Source organism: Oreochromis aureus, linkage group 12 (assembly GCF_013358895.1).
Source record: "Oreochromis aureus strain Israel breed Guangdong linkage group 12, ZZ_aureus, whole genome shotgun sequence".
NCBI lineage: Eukaryota > Metazoa > Chordata > Actinopteri > Cichliformes > Cichlidae > Oreochromis > Oreochromis aureus.
In genome coordinates this window covers 15,801,033-15,819,937 of record NC_052953.1, presented here as the reverse complement: position 1 = coordinate 15,819,937, position 18,905 = coordinate 15,801,033, and the positions used below count along the sequence as shown (strand labels likewise).

The 18,905-nt window shown below is 39.6% G+C and overlaps 2 protein-coding genes across 3 annotated transcripts in view; both read right to left on the bottom strand.

Annotated features, from left to right (window-relative positions):
• Positions 1-1,182: 1,182 nt before the first annotated feature.
• elovl7a (ELOVL fatty acid elongase 7a) lies at positions 1,183-6,772 on the bottom strand. The gene is made up of 8 exons (XM_031728188.2): positions 6,619-6,772; positions 4,699-4,788; positions 4,415-4,605; positions 3,447-3,527; positions 3,274-3,330; positions 3,076-3,181; positions 2,832-2,968; positions 1,183-2,726 (listed from the first exon to the last, which is right to left on the bottom strand). Exons 2-8 carry the CDS (start codon positions 4,760-4,762, stop codon positions 2,478-2,480), a joined length of 885 nt encoding a protein of 294 aa, XP_031584048.1. The 5' UTR covers positions 4,763-4,788; positions 6,619-6,772; the 3' UTR covers positions 1,183-2,477.
• A 583-nt stretch (positions 6,773-7,355) lies between these two features.
• ercc8 (excision repair cross-complementation group 8) overlaps positions 7,356-18,905 on the bottom strand; it is a 15,184-nt gene continuing 3,634 nt past the window's right edge. For both annotated transcript variants that reach the window (XM_039620310.1, XM_031728190.2), the window contains exons 5-13: positions 18,196-18,319; positions 16,881-16,962; positions 16,099-16,167; positions 15,942-16,008; positions 15,260-15,363; positions 12,910-13,034; positions 10,526-10,723; positions 8,508-8,603; positions 7,356-7,703 (exon numbers count right to left, since the gene is read on the bottom strand). In XM_039620310.1, the coding sequence (XP_039476244.1) occupies positions 7,638-7,703; positions 8,508-8,603; positions 10,526-10,723; positions 12,910-13,034; positions 15,260-15,363; positions 15,942-16,008; positions 16,099-16,167; positions 16,881-16,962; positions 18,196-18,319 (931 nt within the window). In that variant the 3' untranslated portion in view covers positions 7,356-7,637. The remainder of the gene's footprint in view (positions 7,704-8,507; positions 8,604-10,525; positions 10,724-12,909; positions 13,035-15,259; positions 15,364-15,941; positions 16,009-16,098; positions 16,168-16,880; positions 16,963-18,195; positions 18,320-18,905) is intronic.

The following is an 18,905-nucleotide window of genomic DNA, read 5'->3' as shown; positions in this document are numbered from 1 at the left end:
TGAGGAAACTAGATAAGTGCAGATGAGAAGAAAAAAAAAAAAAGAAACCCCAGCAAAGACCAGACACAGGTCTATGCTGACAGATGCATCTGGCCCTTCAGTTGATCCTACCTTTCACTGACACTTTATCAGAAATGATCGGTGGGAGGATGGCTGTCAAAAGACATTTTTAAGGAAGGGAAGCAGTGAGAAAAGGCTGAGGTATGCCAAATTAAACAAATGTGGACTGAAAATGTCCAGAGGTTCAAATTGCCATCAGTATGTATGGAGGTCAGGAGAGAAGTACAACATTGAGAGTGCATTTTAGCCAGAGGTGATAAATCTTGTCAAAACTGATCAAAAGTACCATAAAAATACCATCTGATTTTGACCCGCCATCTACCAATACCATTGGGAAAGCATCTTATTAACAATAATTTCATTTTTCCAGCATGACAATGATCTCAAACACACCATCGGTGCAGTAAAAGAATACCTAGATACAATAAAATCGATCAGATTGTCCTCCTCAAGCCCCAGACAGCAACATTTTTTAAGTAGTAACAAAAGCAACCAATAGCCAAAGAAGAGCTTTAAAACCTGGAAAACTGTTCCTGAAAACTACTCATAGAAATCACAAGAAAGCTTCGAGAGTGCTCAGGCTGAGTAAAAGAGTAAAGGTGGCCAAACCAAGTACTGACATTCAAGCTTATTAGTTTTGTACAACAGTTTTTGCCTTATTTGTGCTTTTTCCATGCATGTAGTCAATTTTTGATGCAAAACAGAAATTATGACTGTCTCAACTTTTCCACTGTATTGTTCAGAGGGACTTTTAGGAGGGCCTGTCAATCTTTCTGAATTATAAATCTGTGATGGTCAGTTTTATAATATGATTAAAACAAACAGGCCATGGGCAACCTCAGTTAAACAGCAGTCCCTGCTGGTGACAACTGCTCATTACAATCTGGCCAAAGCAATTTCACAGTCTGTGTGGACACAATCTACACTGGAGTTTGTCCTTAAAAAAAAAAGTTTAATAACTGTAAATGTAGTTGTGTCTTGATGTCCTCCATCTACCTAATTAAGGCCAACTCACTCATCTGAAACAGTCAAACGGGACATTAGCCTGTTAATGGTGTTGTATCTATGAAGTTGTCAGAAGTATCAAATATCCAGAGTTGAAATAACAGGCCAAAAGCAAGATTACATTTTCTGAAGTCCATCATTTATTTATATAAATACATATAAAATACAATATAAACATTTCATTTTTGTTGCATTTTTCTCCATTAATACAAGGCGGGGTCTGGGGAAAAAAGCTATATTACATATCTGTAAATATTTTGTGTTGTGCGTTTGCACATGGGGAAGAGAAAAAACAAAAAAAACAAAAAAAACAAAAAACGAGTGTAAATCTTTCCACCCAAAGCTCAATCCTGTGTCCTCGGTCACCAGAGACGCAGAGTGTTATATTCACTTCAGGTTAAAAGGTCATCATAACATACAAGAACTATTCAAGAATTAAGTCCAAAAAGGCCAACTCCAGCTATGTGAAGACCCCGTTAGCCACAGAATTTCAACACATGAAGCGTAGCAGTCAAGCAAAGCTGCTCATATCTTCCAACTGAATGGCTAAGTTGTGCATATTGTGCAAGTCTTGTAATAGTCTTAATTTTTGCATTATGTCTCTGCAAGGAAGCAGCAAAAAAAACTCTCGCTAAAGCTCTGCTCTGGATCCTACAAGAACTTCGTCTGCCCTCCCCGGCATGTGTCACAGCAACGGTTCATAGGAGACTCAAGTCAGGAGCGTAAACTGATGTCGTTTAAAGACTTTATTTTCAATGAATGTCTACACCACGAGCAGCAGCTGTGAATCAAGCAGCAGAGAAGTGGACGTGCGCTCTCAAAAACCTAAACCCGGTTGTGCTTGCTTGTAGCCCTTTGAACAAAGACCTGAAAAACAGGACGCGTGGCTTCTGAACGGTCGTTCTTTTAGGTAGAGTGAAATAAACAACCCTTGATTTCAGTGCACAGTTTAAAAAAAAAAAAAAAAAAAAAAAAAAGTATTCTGAGAAGTAAGATTAAATCTTAAAAAACAAAACAAAACAAAACAAAAAAAAAAGATCTGTTTTAGAAGCTTTGTAAGGAAGCCAGTATTCCTGCACAGCTCAGGCTCTCACTGGAAGAGCCCTATAGAGCAGGTGGTCAGTTTCTAAGACTTTATTTTATTCATTTCTTAAGTGTCGACATCTCTGTGGGAGAACTTTGGCCTTAACCTTCAGTAGAAATCAGAAAAGCTAAAACTTTCGGTTTGGTTCAGTAACCTTAAATATAGTTTCGCTTATAATTTAAAGATTGTCTTTTGCGGTTTGTAAGTAGAGGAGTTATCAAAAAATAAAAAAATATATATAAAGTCCTGACAAACTGGGGTTGCATTGCAGACTACCACAGTAGTTTCCTTATTTTACTCAACCCCAAGCCCCTGAGAAGCTGCTGCGTCACTCATCCTTGTCATGATTGGCGTTTCCATTCATGACGCCGTTGGTGTGGTGCGACCATGTCTGAGCCTGAAGGACTTTCGGCAGTCTCTTGCCCTTAGTGTATGCATGGTACCAGAAGTTGAGGAAGAGAAACAAGAAAATCAGGCCGTACAGGCCGATGATGTAGATGAAGATTGGGAACTGGTATGGGCAGTCCTTTATGAAGAAATACTGGGAGATGTGGCTGGTCACCATAACAAACTGAATCTACAAAGCAAATAAAGGATAGAGTGGTTGACTTATAGTGCCAAAGTTTAACCCAGATCTTTGTAAAGAAGAGCAAAAATAAATATAAAAAGCCATTTGACATACCAGCTGGATGGTTGTGAGGTACTTCTTCCACCACAGGTACTTCTGGTACTTGGGTCCCATGGCAGTCAGCCCATAGTATGTGTACATGATCACGTGAACGACACAATTAAGCAGGGCGTGGAATGTTCCCAGTCCACCTGTAACAGGGAGTGGATGAGGAATTGCGAAAGAAAATGTCAAGGAGTTCATATACTGTCATGGATGCCAGTATATGGATCGAAGAAGAGGAGGTGGTGGTTTTTACCTGCAGCAAAGCGGACTCCGAACCACCAGGTGAATGGCATGATGGAGTGATGGTAGACATGAAGGAAAGTCACCTGGCTGTTCTTCTTCCTCAGCACAAAGAAAATCTGAAAAGAGACACACAGTGCTTTAGAATAAACTGGGTGAGGCCTGGGTGGATATTACAAAGACATAGGTAAGCAACTTTCCCCCCACTTACTGTGTCTAACATCTCAATGAACTTTGAGAAGTAGTAAAGCCAGCACGTTGCTGCCATCTGGAGGAGAATAAGTGAGAAAACTTTAGCGCCACACCCACATACATCAAAACCTTGAACTACTCGTTTGTTACAAAATGTAATCAGATCATCTGAACTTAAAAATAGTGACTTACCCTCACGGCTTGTGGCGAGTCAGAGTAGTCCACCAAGTCACAGCGAAAGGAATATCCGGTTCCCCATCCTGACATCACAAACTATGACACAAACGGTGGAAGTTTCAGTTACATGAACAAACAAGACAAGCAGGAAAGTTCAATTTATCAGCTTCTCACAGTCATTCATTTTCCACCACCTTTTCATTTAAAAACTGATTTTTATACAAATAGAAACAAAAGCAGTTCTGACAGCTAGTGTGCACCACCCAAACCAAACCCTATTGTAGGACATGCGGTTGGAATTTCTAATTCTGCCAAACCATTTCATCCACTTCTTTCTCATCTCTTCTTACTTCCTTCCTTCCTTTTCCCCTTCACTGTAACTCAAATCATGCTGCTGAATCGCATGTCTGCAGGTTAATTTTTTGACTTGCATCACCTGCTCCACCCAAACGGCACGCCACATGTCTACAATTAAATCTAGCTGCAAATCACAGCTTTCCAAACAGACATGAACACAACAAACAGCAGCGTGTCTGTGGCTGAACATTCAGTGTAAGTAATTTACAACTTAGAGGTTGGCTTCCATCCACCCAATGCTGTAATGTTTTCCTTCAAGTTCACCTGAATGTGTCTAATCTCTGGTGTAAAAATAAATTCTGTTACTCAGGTTCATTCATGGCTCATTGGAAAGCAGTGAAACCAAAGTTATGTGGGACCAGAGAAGCATTTGCTGAATACAAAGCATTTTAATAAGGAAATGACACCTGCTGATCTGGTTTAACCTCAAATAACCAGTCCATGAAGGGGAAAAAAAAAAAAAAAAAGTGCATTTCACAAGAGGGCATGTGTCACAGCAATTTGAAACAATGCAAGACGTTCACTCCCTGTACGGTATGCCGTGGAAAACTTCCAGGAAAGAATTTCAGTTTAAAGATTCCTGTCAGCACCAACTGAAGTCAAAAAATACAAGTATAAGGACTCACCTCATAGCACATGTAGAGTGACAGGGCCACCACGCTGAAATTGTAGACTACAAGAACTCCTTTGAGGTCAAAGGCTTTGCGATTCTCCATGATTCGAGGCCCCAGTGATGTCACAAAGTAAATGTATGCTGCGATGATGATGGTTTGGGGGAGAGGAGACGACATGAGCAGCCAATTCGCAGTCCGTGTATCTGCAAAAGAAACATGTAGAGTGGTTTGAAATAAAATATGCAGACAGAAAACCAAAAGTGATAGCACAGAGTTAGTTTTGGTCAAAGACTCACCTGCATTTTGCATGAACTCATCATAAATGAGCCCAACAGTGGACTTTATGCTTCCAAACTCCATTTTCAGACAAGCTGCTTGTAATTCACCTAGAAGGAGTAGAGGCAAAGGTTACAGTGTCAGTTTAGACTAAAAGTTCAGTGGCATTTGGATGAAAAGCAGAGCACAGAAGCAGGCTCGGTGATATTTGTATCTAGCAACTTCAACCCACGTATGTAGGGGCTTTTGAATATGTATGAAGACTTCAGTAAACAAAAATATTAAAATGATTTTAAAACAGTTTTTTTAATAATTTAAAAAGAGCCATTAAGGGTGGTAATTGTTACTACCTCTTGAATGTTTTATACAAAATGCACAGAGGAACTAGATCGGTTTATCTAGGGGGAGGGAGAAGGAAAAACAAGTGCAACAGGACTGCTCACTGAGACAAATTCCTCGAGATGCATTATTGCAGGATGAAACTTTAACACGTTCAAAAAAAAAAAAAAAAAAAAAAAAAAAAATCATGAACCATGTTGCCGTTACACTTTGGGTTAGGGCACACTGAACTACAGTCAACTACAAAATCTCAAAGACTGGACTGTTTGAGGGAGTGGAAAAAAAAAAGAAAAGAAAAAAAAAAAAAAAAAAAAAAAAAGACCACTCAGCTATTCTTGGCTGCCCTTCTGAGGCAGACAAAGCGAGAGTGTGATGGGAGTACAATGAGTAGCAGCCTCTCTCTCTTGTCAAAAAACAGGCCACTGTGTGACCAGAATTCATTCAGTAATGAATCAAAACCCAACTTCAACATAGTCCATGTCACACAGACTCTTAGTAGGCATTGTTGACAGTAATCTACATGCAGATACTGGACGCTGTTGCTTTTATGACACTGAACTGTATTTAAAGACTGTTCCTGATGAGTGAAAACATCCCATCTGTACAATGGATTCAGGACTAGTGCTAAACCAAGTGAAGGTAAGCAGTGAGTGATCAGACAGGTTTTAACCTAAGTGATACTATATAAAGTTTGGCAAAGGGAAATGCTCAATCTGTCATGCTGACAAAGCAGAAGTGAGCCAACTGTAGAGCACAAACCAACAGGTTAGCCAACCTGTTGGTTGTAGTTTGTAAAGAAATAGCAATACATTTGCGAAAGCAACAAGTAAAACACATCATCCCTCGTCTGCTGTGGAACCTAACCCTACATGACAGGTTTTCGAGGTGTGTCTACCTGTGTGACACAGGAACGTAACTGGCTAAAGTGATAAAAGGCATGGCCGTCTGGATTCTCCTCACTAATCAAGACACGGCAAGCCTTGACACGCCAATTAACGTTATAGTCAGAGATGATGATGTGAAAGGTGCTACTCCCATGGCGTGGCTCCTCATTTGTGCAACGTCAACTTCCGCAGGTTACTAAGGCAGAAATGCACTTTCAGGTGAGAGGTGGCTACCACCCTCAATTATTAGCTTTTTATAGACCACAAAATAAAACATTTAATAATATTCATATTGAAAACAAATGTGCCGCATAGAGTGAGTGACAGTATTAAGCCCAGACGGGGATTTAGTTGTCAATTAAAAAAACAAAAAAAACAAAACTTATGAACTTACTAGACAGCCACTTCGTTTCAAACAACATCACAGCAAGTTTAAAATGTGCTGTATAAAAACGTCCATCAATGTATAGCCTATACTTAACATTCTATATCTATAAGCTCAAGATTTTAAGTATCCAGGTGGAAAGTTTAGATTTCTTCGTCTGTTTTCTGAAGAAGAAAAAAGAAGAAGAAGAAGAAGAAGAAGCAGCAGCTATCATGCGTGTCACAGTGACCGGAAATGTTTAAGTAATCATGGGCAGGTTTTTGGTCGTTGCGCCGGTGTTTTTACATCCTTTCCCTCTTTGTATTTTAGCCCCTATTAGAAAGAAAACTCACCAGTCCTCAGCGCCACGGCAGCTGAAACTCAACGACAATCCCCCTTCAACCGCCGAACCGTTGGTATCCAAACTCCCGTTTTCACCTGCAGCCCTGCAACAGGTGTACGCTTCGCTCTTCTGTCACCCGCTAACAGTGCACGCGCTGCTCGGTCCCTTATGCCGGAGAGCCGGAGGCGGGGTTCTGCCTCACACCACGCCCCCCGCGCTCGCTGATTGGAGCAGTTGTGGTTCAACTGGACCCAGTTTAATTCTTGAGCAATGGCTCATCCGAAGCGACGTCACATTTTTTAACAATGAGACATGTCCATCTTTACACGTAATTAATCATTTGTTTCAGTTGGAAAACTGCTAGATTGTAATTTTCCACTATAATCACAATAACAGTGGCATTTTCTCTGATTTTAATACAGCAGACGGACAATTATCCCTAATGTTTATGACAGTGATGTCTCAGATGTTTATATGGCAACAAAACCAATGTGTAAAATTTGTAGGGGGTGTGTCTAACAAAGGTTTCGCCATCGCTTCTTTACTAAGGCCTGACAGCACAACAAATGCAAATTTTTTTAGTAATGACAACAGGACAATCTGTGTTTTTGAATGCCACCTGGTTACTCCCACGCAAGCAATATGGGTAAGGTCTTTTAAAAATCAGGTGTAGACTGAAACCACACCTTTTTAAATGGCCTGCAGATGTCTAGGTAAAGGTTTCATTTCAATAATGTAAATGTAGTATCAGCATTGTGACAGTAAGGATTTATTCAGCTTCCTTTAACAATAGCAGATACTGCCTAAGACTAAAAGAGACTTACTGAAAATACTAAATAAGAACCATGTTGGTTTTACATCTTTAAATAAAAAAAAAAAAAGTAACAATGATTTATCAAACGTACAAAAACATTTACAAAGTCATATCGTTGTTAACACCTTTACGTTTTAAGGCTTTTGGAGTATTTGTTTTACAGTAATTGTGAATAATAACAATTACTGTTCCACATGTTCAAAACAAATCCAGCATTAGTCTTCATCACTACTCCACGCATCCTGAAAGGCAGGGTTCACCGAAGACTGGCCAGCAGCACCCTGTGAGAGACCAAAACATTTAACTCAGTTTATACAATGAAGAAAACTCACTTCTATGAAAAGTACATAATATATATGCACATGTCACATGTATGATTATATAACTAAGGAAAAATACAAGTACCCGCAGTTTCCATCAAGTGTGATTGACAACTATGTAAACATTATTCACTAACATGAAGATAACACTGAGGTTTCATAAGTTAAATTCTTCAGATGACACGTGCTTATCTATGATCACGTTTCTGGAAGGAAAAACGAAAAATCCAGAAAGTTCAAAGGATGTTAATTTATAGTAAATGACCACAATTATTGAAGATTAGCTTAAAACATATATATTTATATATATGAAGATTAAAACAGGTTTGCAGACTATAATCATTATTCTTGTTTGCACTGGGTATGATGATGTAACATTGTCGGCCTTTCTGTACAAAATACACCACTACAAAAGAAGAAAGATAAAATCTGTTATATCATCAAGGGCACTTTATGGAAGCTCTTCTCCACCACCGAATAAAAAGGCAGGTAGAGCCACGTCAAAATTTAGAATTATCGTCAAATGTTTTGGGTCGCTATCTCAGAATTTCAACTTTTCTCTCAAAGTTGAAATTCTGGGATATCTAAACTGCAATTTTGAGACAATACCACAAAATTTTGACTCATGCATAGCAGTTATTATTATTATATTATTATTTTGTTTTGGTTTTTTCAGTGGCGGAAGCAAAGTTCCACGGTATTTGGATTCCACAACTTTTCAGATTCTTCCATCTACTATAGTTTCCTGTTGTTATGACCTTTTACCTTTACTTCATGGTCTGAGTCTTCCTCCACACCTGAGGGACGGAGGACAGGGACCCATGCCAGAATGTTACAGTCTTTACCTCCACTGTACACCTCCTACATACAGCACAAACAACAGGGACAATAATGTACACATCAACCTTTTCAGCAAACCTCACAGTACTTCCAATGACATCAGTGCAGGGAGAATACCAGTGTCAACAAGCATAACTGGTACCAAAAGCAAAGTAATGAACACACTTAAAACTGTCCATGTACAACATGTGATGTCACAGGGAACAGTTTAATGACTACGGGTCATTATATCATACAGGAAGCATAAAACACAAAGTTTTTCAGAACAATGTGTCCCTTCCGGGGACTCTTCAGAGTGACAAGCCGCCAAACTGCATTCTTATGTCTGTCAAACACAGAAAATAAGTGTCACCGGATGCAGTAACTCCTAATAAGGAGTGCACGGGTTAGACGGCCTTCTCCATTTGTGCAGATACATAATAGGCTGTTTCTCAGCACAAAGGACTGGCTAAATAAACAAAACCATGATTTAAATTAATTAAAGAACACTGGAGTAGAAATACATAACTGAAGTACTAAACAAAAAAAACCCCATCTTGAATGAAAACAAGCACTGTTTTCACTAAAATATTACTCTTAAAATAAAATGAATACAACCTATCTGAAGAATAATCTTACAATTAATACTTGTTTAATAAAAATAGAATATAGTTACTGGAATCACAAAGAATAGGCAGGGAAACCATTAGCTGTAGATTATTGTATCCACACTTTCATGTTATTAAACCAAATTCTGACCCTACAATCCAAATATCACAAAGAACTCATTAGTACAGACAGCATTTTCAAGTCTTCTATTGTCCAAGTTTGATGAGCCTGCGTGAACTTTGACACATATTACACCTATTCCTATCAATATTATATTGAAATATATTATGTAATCAATAACTGTACCTTTGTACATTTATTCTTATATTTACATGTTTCTTCTCAGGCACACTGTACAGAAAAGATGACAATAGCCACCATGACATCACCCATTGATTATGAAGTCACATTTTGACTTGAGCGGGAGAGTGAATTTATCTGAGAAACCGACAATGTTGCATGCTAACAAGGAAGTAACCCGTCAGTCACAACGTAGCCCTACGCTAGAGCGTACACTGCTTTAATAACACTGTAAAGAGAGGAGAGAACCACTGCACCACCACTGCATGATACGAGTATGGTTGTTTTCTTCTGACAACCAGAGGTGTCACTTCCTGCTTGCCTTAAGAAAAAAGTAATGGGTTCACTTTTCAGATGCATAACTTTTTTATATACAGTCGATGATTCTATCACATTTTGGACCGGTGACACCTGTGAAGTAATCCTGAACCACTTGTTGCCTGTTGGTTAGCACATATGTCCAAATACACAGACTTTAACATGAAACTCTTCATTCACTCATTGCCTCGATTACGTAATTCATTGAGGCACAAATGAAAGAAAAAGCTTTTGCAGCATATCTGATAACACTGACAACTAAAGAGTCAAGAATTTATTTAGCCAAGATGGCTGTGATAAAGCACAAATGTCACATGTAACTAGCTGCTTCCAATTCTGTCAACACAAGCAGAGTGTTTTACAAGACAACAGCAAAACAACAGTAAGACAGACTTCACTGCTTGTGCTCCTAGATCTGATAAAGCAGAGATAAAGGTGATGGCATTAATTTTCACACATGGTAAACATGCAGACTAAGAGCACAAACCTGAGTTTCACAAAAGGAACACCTGCATTTGCATTTATAGAAGTCAGTAATGACTCTACCCTGCTATCTGTCAGGAGGAAGTAACTCATTTGAGACTACCATTGTGACTGCAATTTACTTACAGGTACTACTGCAGAGCTGATGAGATAAAACAAAAATATGAGGAACAGAGAGAATCCAGCAGTGTTACTGTAAGCATGCGGGGGACAAACCACTCTTGACTGTTAGGTGATAAATCAGATGAACTCACCTGGTAGTCTGGGTGGAACTCACAGCAGTCCACATTGTTATAGTGACCCCTGAGCATAGTGACCAGCTCTCCCGTGTGAAGGGTGTACACTGCAACAGAGCTGCCGCATGGCACAAACACAAACTCTGGGCTGCAGCCACGTGACACTGTGAACTGTAGCCTTTTCCGACTCTCATTGCAGACCTTCCCATAATTTACCTGAGGGATAACGAGTGAAGGGGCACACGGTTCAGATGACATCCGAATAAAAAGTCCAAACATAAACCTCAGGCATTTTCTGCATAAGGATTAAGCCACTTTTAATCGAATGCCAAGATGTTGCAAAACACTCTGGAAGATTAGACATTTTCTGCACTTGTATTTGACAAAAAAATACTTAAATTAATTCTTGAAAATGAAAATAAGATTATCCAAAGAGCCCATTAAAAAGACACTAATATTTAAAGGCTTCTAAAGCTTAACTGTGGACATAAAGCTTGGACACAATTCCTTTAAAGGCTTTATATATCATGACATTTCCATTAATGTAGCTGACTCTTCTGTATTGCTTTTTGGTCTAAATTATTTAACTATTTAATTTATCAGTATAAAACTCATTCATATCGAAAGCTTTTATAACTGATTGCATTAGCTCTATTTTATTTCAATTATTTAACACTGTTTTTGTTTGATATCCTTGTTCTTGCAAAAGATGCTAGATTTTTTTTTAACTGTGTCACTATTTTCCAGGACTTGGCAGAGTTTCCGAAATGAAGACAAACAGAACTTTAAATAGGGCAGCTATGTCTCCTTGAAGGCAGAGAATAACTTGTATTTTTCCACAAGTTTTGCATGCAAACACACTTTTGTAAGTACCGGGGTACTCAATTTTCTGGTATCCATTTTATCTGGACAAAAAAAAAGAGAAGAAAAGAAAAGACAAGAAAAGAAAAGAAAAGAAAAGAAAAGAAAAGAAAAGAAAAGAAAAGAAAAGAAAAGAAAAGAAAAGAAAAGAACAAAGCAAAAAACAACCCCCTTTTTTATTTTATGCTCTTTTTTTTTTGCTCTGATTTCTCTGATTTCTGGGCAAAACTAAGAGCAAAAGTCGAATATTCAATCTTTGAGGCTGTGAGACCTAACAGGTAAACCTGGTCTTTAGAAACACTAACATTTTCTGATCGTTGGTAACCAGTTGGGGATTGTCAACTTGTTAGGGATTCCTGTTTTACCTGTTTAAAAATCTGACGGCACAAGTTCATTGTTCCTGGCAGATCAATTATTTTGGGTAAAACAGAACAAAAAAGGCAAATTATTCAAAAACAGATTTTTTTCAGAAGTACATTATGTGAATTTTAGTAGCCTATAAACAACAAACATTTATAATACTTATAATAAGAAAATGTTTAATCTGTTTGTTTACCTGGGTTTCACTATATTGTATTTTGATGCTTCAGCAATATTGTTTTTAGAATCTGAGATGCCATTGAAGCATCTTTGGATCTGAATTTTAGTAAAACTGGGTCTAACATTTATGACGTGGAAACATTAAGAAAGCCCGTGAAGTGCGTCTGTTCTAGTTAAAGCCTGTGTAGCAGCATTCTTGCTCAGGTAGTTCATAGTCTTAAGAAAGCCCTGAAGAGAAGGCACCACAGTAACTTAATTCACACCCTTCTAGGATCTAAATTCTAAAATTCTGTTTACTCCTTTCAAGTTTGACTTTTTGAATGGCGTTACTACAACTGGCCAAGAACCAAGAACACTTGTAATAGTCATCAATACTGATTTCATCAATTCTTACACTTATTCTTATCAGTATTATACTGATATAATATATAATCAGATAATCAGCACCCAGCCTGTAGATATACTATTTGTTGTGTTATTTAGCTCACTGATAGGATATCCGGCTTCATGTATGCGGCCTTTTGTAGCTAAAACTGAGCATAGTATCACTTCTATCGAGCTCAGCCGCAATCTCAGCAGCTCAGTTGATATCAGTGTCATCAAAGAACTGCAGGGCAGCACAGTGGTGCAGTCACTGTCTGCAGGAAGGATCTGGGTTCAAATCTACTGACCAGTTTGAGCCTCTGTGTTTTCTGTGTGTTCTCTACAGGTACTTGAGCATCTTCCCACAGTTCAAAAACATGCTAAATTGGTCTGGATGTGCAAGTACATGAATGTCTGTCTCACTATGTTGCTAAGCTGGGACAGGCCTCAGGCCCCTCCATGGCCATAAACTGGATAAGCCCTTAAGGAACCGGTTGGAAGGATATAGTAGTAGGATAGTCCTGACTAGATTATGACTGAGCCTCTGTTCAGCAAAAGACAAACTGGTTTGTTGTAACAACATTACATGAAGTTCTTTTTTACACAGGCTGTGAGGACAAAACCTTCATACACCTTACCAGTGTATTCTCCCCAGTGGCACTATTCCAAAGCCTCATACGGTCATCGGTTCCAGTAGTGAGCAGGTAGAGGCCATCACCAGTGAAGCACAGGCCATTCACTCTGCCGTTATGGGCGGTGTTTACTGGTTAAAGACAGATTAGATATGGTAGCAGTGTATTTGTCACCTAAAGACTTTAAGAAATATTTTTCTTATACAGTGACGATCCATCAATGATAAATTTTTAGCGTCCATCAAAACCATATGTCTCCCAGAAAAACTGGTTGTAATCGGCTGTTCTCTGAGCTTCTGACCCCCTGGTTTGAATGCAAAGGCACTTCAAACAGGAAAAACAGATACTATTTATGCAGATTGTTGACCTTTTCCCAAGTGAGCCAAACTCAGCTCTACCCTGAATATCTTGGAAGTCATTAGACATGACAGTTCGGAGGAAAACAAAGCTGTCGTGGTTCATATGAATTAGAAATTTACAGGGAGTGCAGAATTATTAGGCAAATGAGTATTTTGTCCACATCATCCTCTTCATGCATGTTGTCTTACTCCAAGCTGTATAGGCTCGAAAGCCTACTACCAATTAAGCATATTAGGTGATGTGCATCTCTGTAATGAGAAGGGGTGTGGTCTAATGACATCAACACCCTATATCAGGTGTGCATAATTATTAGGCAACTTCCTTTCCTTTGGCAAAATGGGTCAAAAGAAGGACTTGACAGGCTCAGAAAAGTCAAAAATAGTGAGATATCTTGCAGAGGGATGCAGCAGTCTTAAAATTGCAAAGCTTCTGAAGCGTGATCATCGAACAATCAAGCGTTTCATTCAAAATAGTCAACAGGGTCGCAAGAAGCGTGTGGAAAACCAAGGCGCAAAATAACTGCCCATGAACTGAGAAAAGTCAAGCGTGCAGCTGCCAAGATGCCACTTGCCACCAGTTTGGCCATATTTCAGAGCTGCAACATCACTGGAGTGCCCAAAAGCACAAGGTGTGCAATACTCAGAGACATGGCCAAGGTAAGAAAGGCTGAAAGACGACCACCACTGAACAAGACACACAAGCTGAAAGGTCAAGACTGGGCCAAGAAATATCTCAAGACTGAGTTTTCTAAGGTTTTATGGACTGATGAAATGAGAGTGAGTCTTGATGGGCCAGATGGATGGGCCCGTGGCTGGATTGGTAAAGGGCAGAGAGCTCCAGTCCGACTCAGACGCCAGCAAGGTGGAGGTGGAGTACTGGTTTGGGCTGGTATCATCAAAGATGAGCTTGTGGGGCCTTTTCGGGTTGAGGATGGAGTCAAGCTCAACTCCCAGTCCTACTGCCAGTTTCTGGAAGACACCTTCTTCAAGCAGTGGTACAGGAAGAAGTCTGCATCCTTCAAGAAAAACATGATTTTCATGCAGGACAATGCTCCATCACACGCGCGTCCAAGTACTCCACAGCGTGGCTGGCAAGAAAGGGTATAAAAGAAGAAAAACTAATGACATGGCCTCCTTGTTCACCTGATCTGAACCCCATTGAGAACCTGTGGTCCATCATCAAATGTGAGATTTACAAGGAGGGAAAACAGTACACCTCTCTGAACAGTGTCTGTGGTTGCTGCTGCACGCAATGTTGATGGTGAACAGATCAAAACACTGACAGAATCCATGGATGGCAGGCTTTTGAGTGTCCTTGCAAAGATAGGTGGCTATATTGGTCGCTGATTTGTTTTTGTTTTGTTTTTGAATGTCAGAAATGTATATTTGTGAATGTGGAGATGTTATATTGGTTTCACTGGTGAAAATAAATAATTGAAATGGGTATATATTTGGTTTTTGTTAAGTTGCCTAATAATTATGCACAGTAATAGTCACCTGCACACACAGATATCCCCTAAAATAGCTAAAACTAAAACAAACTAAAAACTACTTCCAAAACATTCAGCTTTGATATTAATGAGTTTTTTGGGTTCATTGAGAACATGGTTGTTGTTCAATAATAAAATTATTCCTCAAAAATACAACTTGCCTAATAATTCTGCACTCCCTGTATTTCTAATTTAAAGCATCAGCAATCGGATTGGTTCATGTTAAAGCTCTGAGGTCTCCCATCCAAAATTCTTCTGTTGAACTAGTTTAGTGACAGGATACACCTCAGCTCCCATTTATCTACTGCATGTAAACCATATATACAGCACCACTATACAATAAATACTACATTATGGGGCGAAAGATGGATAAATGTGGTATTGAGGCACTGAACTGGAACTGTTTCTCTGTCAATGACATAATAACACAACAAGATCTCCTTGAAGTCAGCTCCACTCAGGAAAAATGAAAAAAAAATTTAATGAAAAGAAAAACGCCAACAATACCTGCCTCAGAGGAGGCTTTTGACTTGTCTCCATTGTGTTGGTCCAGAGTGAAGAGACTACCTGAAGCACGGCGCACATCCCATACTTTCACCTTGCTGTCAGCACTTAAGAAGGAAAAACAGGGAAATGACTTGTTTACTTTCTATGCTCCAAAAAATATAGGTACTTAACAAAAACATGATTTGTGTTTAAATATTCCATTAACAGGATACAAGCTGAGGCTGAAGCACTACAGACGAGCCGGTTTGTGTACCCTAGTGTTTGTTTTTAAAGGTCAGTTTTCTGTAGGGAATTAAAACACTCCTCCATATTAGAATATCATACACGTGTGTGTGTGTCTCCGTGCCAGTTGTTTTCAAAATCACTTACACTCTTTGGGGACAGAAGCACAGTGATCCCAGTGGGTTAATTAGCAGGTCTAATGTGGCATAAAACAGGTGGGGACTGTATCTACCATATGCTAAACTGGCAGGCCTGCTAGAGTGCCACAGTGCTATCTAGTAGTGTTCTGGTGCCATTATCCTTGATGCGGGGTTGCGATGTGGCCAGATGGCTGGGAAGTGAGATGACAAGAACTGCTGGGAAATTACATAGAGGAGATTGTCCTGTAGCTGGCGTTTTACTTTGATGTGGCTCTGAGGGCAAACTAGGGTAGCCAAGAATGGCGGCAAAGAGAGCTTACCTGGCAGTGGCTAAGATATGCTCGTATCTGGGTGACCACCGCACAGACAGGACCTCTGCTCTGTGACCTGCAATGGCAAATACGTTGTTTTCTTTCTTTTGCGCGGTTGGATGAAAACAACAGACAGAACAGAGTAAAAGCACTGTGATCAACTAACCCTGAAGAATATGAATCCGTGAACCGGACTTGAGGTCACACAGTTGGATTTTAGGATTTGTGGTGCCCACTGGAAACACAGAGACACAGACATAGTTCAAAGATTAGACTTATAAGGATAATATAAATAGTGAATAGGGGTACTCCTTTAAAATGTAAAATCCCCAATTATCGTTATCAATGTGTAAAAGGTGCGTTATCAGGGTAAAAACAGGAATTTGAGGTTCTAAGAGAACGCGTATGATACTGTAAATATTGCTGTTTAGGAACAGATTCCCTTAAAACAGATTCCCCTGTGTTAGTGTCTTTCTAGATAAAACAGAAGGTATTGGGGGAGGGGGAGAGGGTTTGTTCAAAACTTGTTTGACGAGCATCCGTAAAACCTCTAAGGAGGAAGGAATTGTTAAGAAACCAAAGAAAATAAAAGAGATTGACACTGTGATTGTCTCTGAACTAGAAACAGGTGTGTCAAAGGGACTATTTGTGTAAAGGACATGGTACACATTCTCCAGTAGGCATTAACAACCTGTTGGTCCAGCTCAGTGAAACAAGAAGACTTCTGCTGACCCACTTATGCACCCCCACCCCCCCCCTTCATACATGTTGTTTTCCTGGGAAAGCACATAGCACCTTGCTTAGTATGACAAAGCAGTGACAGGATAACTACTGAGATTTTTGTTCAATGCCTTTGAAAACACAATGACAGAAATGCAAGCAGCTAGTGCAGCTGGTTTATTCTGTGTCACTGAGATCAGCAAAAACTCACTGGGATCATGCACGCACCTGCAATGAGACTGTGCTTCCTGGCGATTGGGGACAGGTGGTGACAGTAGACGTTGCCTTCAAACTGAAACACTTCAGCAGGCTGCATAATCAAAGAAGGAGACAGAGAGAAAGAAAAACGCCAGTTATGGTAGAAATACAGCAATCTCCATATTTAGACCTGTGTGTATTTGCTTATGTTTGCCTCAGTGACAATCTATAGAAATATACAACCACAGTCTTAACATTTAACAGTTTTAGAAAGTCACTATGTGAAGGGAAGGAGCTCCCAGCTTTAAGTAAAAATAAAAGGGCAATGCAGATCAGAGCTCAGAAGGCAGATCGCCCGAGCACTAGTGGCGGTTACAATGCAAATTCTTCAGCAAACATAAAAAGCCTCTCTGTGCTCCATCTGTAAGTGTGCGCCAGCACCCGCATGGACTAAACCACTGGCTGCACACACAGAGGAAGCTCTGTTTGCATAAAAATGCATCCACAATAATGCAAAACACACACTAATGGACAAACAGCCATGAGCAATTAGGAATTTAATAGATACAACTGTGTGTGTGTTTGTGCGAGAGACAGAAACACACAGGTTAAACCGAGTGAAAGGTTGACAGGTTCTTTTCTGTCCCTTCCCTGACCTTTTAAAGCAACTGCGGTGCCAGTGTAACTCTAGCACAGTTCAGAGCCTGCCATATGGGACAATGTGGCATAGAAAGGTAGAAAGCATGAAGCAGAAAATAAGAAAGCGAGGGGAAGAGAAAATGAAAAGAACAAAAGGCGGGGGTGGGGGGTGGAGGAGCTATAAATTAGAATTTGATAATGAAATGCAACACACTCTCTGTGAGCTCTACAATAAATCCCACCTTTGTGAAGTTTTAATACAACACTCAGTATTTATTGAGGCTGCACAGAGAGGTGTTGATTTAGCTCTGGTATTACTGAGTTTATGTTGGGTGACACTGTAACGCTTCCAGTATCTCTATCTTGGTTCATGCCACTTCACACACATTTTACAGGTGTGCCTGAAAAAATTAAGCTAGGTAATAAACTTGTAAGGCATAAAGCCTCTCTGCAACCCCTACTGGCTTTGCAGTGCCAGTGCAAGAGCCTTTAGCTGGCACATGTGTTTAACTGTTCGCTGTCCACAGCTGTTAACTTATGTATAAAAGCATGACTGATTTAGCTTAGGGAAGGCCACAACTCCTTGCAAGACCTCCTCTTGCTCTTCTGGCTGATCTTAAACCATCATTTTTCTAAGCTCTGCTGTCAGTCTCCATTTTACCTAGTGGCTTGATAACCAGGCGATACAGTAGTTGATATGCCTTACCTTTAATGTCTCTGTGTCCCAGACTTTCATGGTCTTGTCAAAGGAACTGGACACAAACATTCCTGTGTCATAAGGATACCACTGGACTGTCTCTACGCTAAATTTGTGGACATAGCGGCTAGACCTAAAAACAAGAACAAAAAAATAAATAAATAAAACATAGGGTGAAAGCCAACGTGTGTCAGGTTATTGATTTGGGATTGACAAAACCAGATAGCGCAGGATGTTTTCTGTAATACATGAGAAAAAATTTCTCATGTAAGGTTAGTTCTATAAATGTTTGGAAGCTGATACAATTTTCACATTTTTGGCTCTTAACTCCAACAGCTGAAACTGAAATAAAATAATCAAGATGAACCTGAAATGCAGACTTTAAAACCTTAAACTGAAATGGATGAATAAAAATGCTGGACTGAAGAACTATACACATTTTTATACACACAATTAAACAAGTTGCTTAAAACCTGTATCATGGATGGCTGTAGGCTATGTCTTTATTTCCTAATCAGTTATGCAGGCAAAAGATGGGAAGTTGACTCCAAGGCTTTCTGTGAAGCCTCAATAGTTTTCAGTGAAAGTGAAACCAGCCATGCTCATTATGCAAATGAGCATGGCCCTGCTCATGACCTGAGCATGAAACTCAGATTAACCTGAGTTTCATGCAAGAAGAACGTTCTGTAGGTATTGGAATCTGAAGCATAGAACAACTT

Coding starts and splice junctions, on each gene's coding strand:
- elovl7a (XM_031728188.2), bottom strand. CDS start 4,762: ATGGAGTTTGGAAGCATAAAGTCCACTGTTGGGCTCATTTATGATGAG. Junction 4,606..4,698: donor TGAGTTCATGCAAAATGCAG/GTGAGTCTTTGA, acceptor TTTCTTTTGCAG/ATACACGGACTGCGAATTGG. Junction 3,182..3,273: donor TCATTGAGATGTTAGACACA/GTAAGTGGGGGG, acceptor GTCTCTTTTCAG/ATTTTCTTTGTGCTGAGGAA.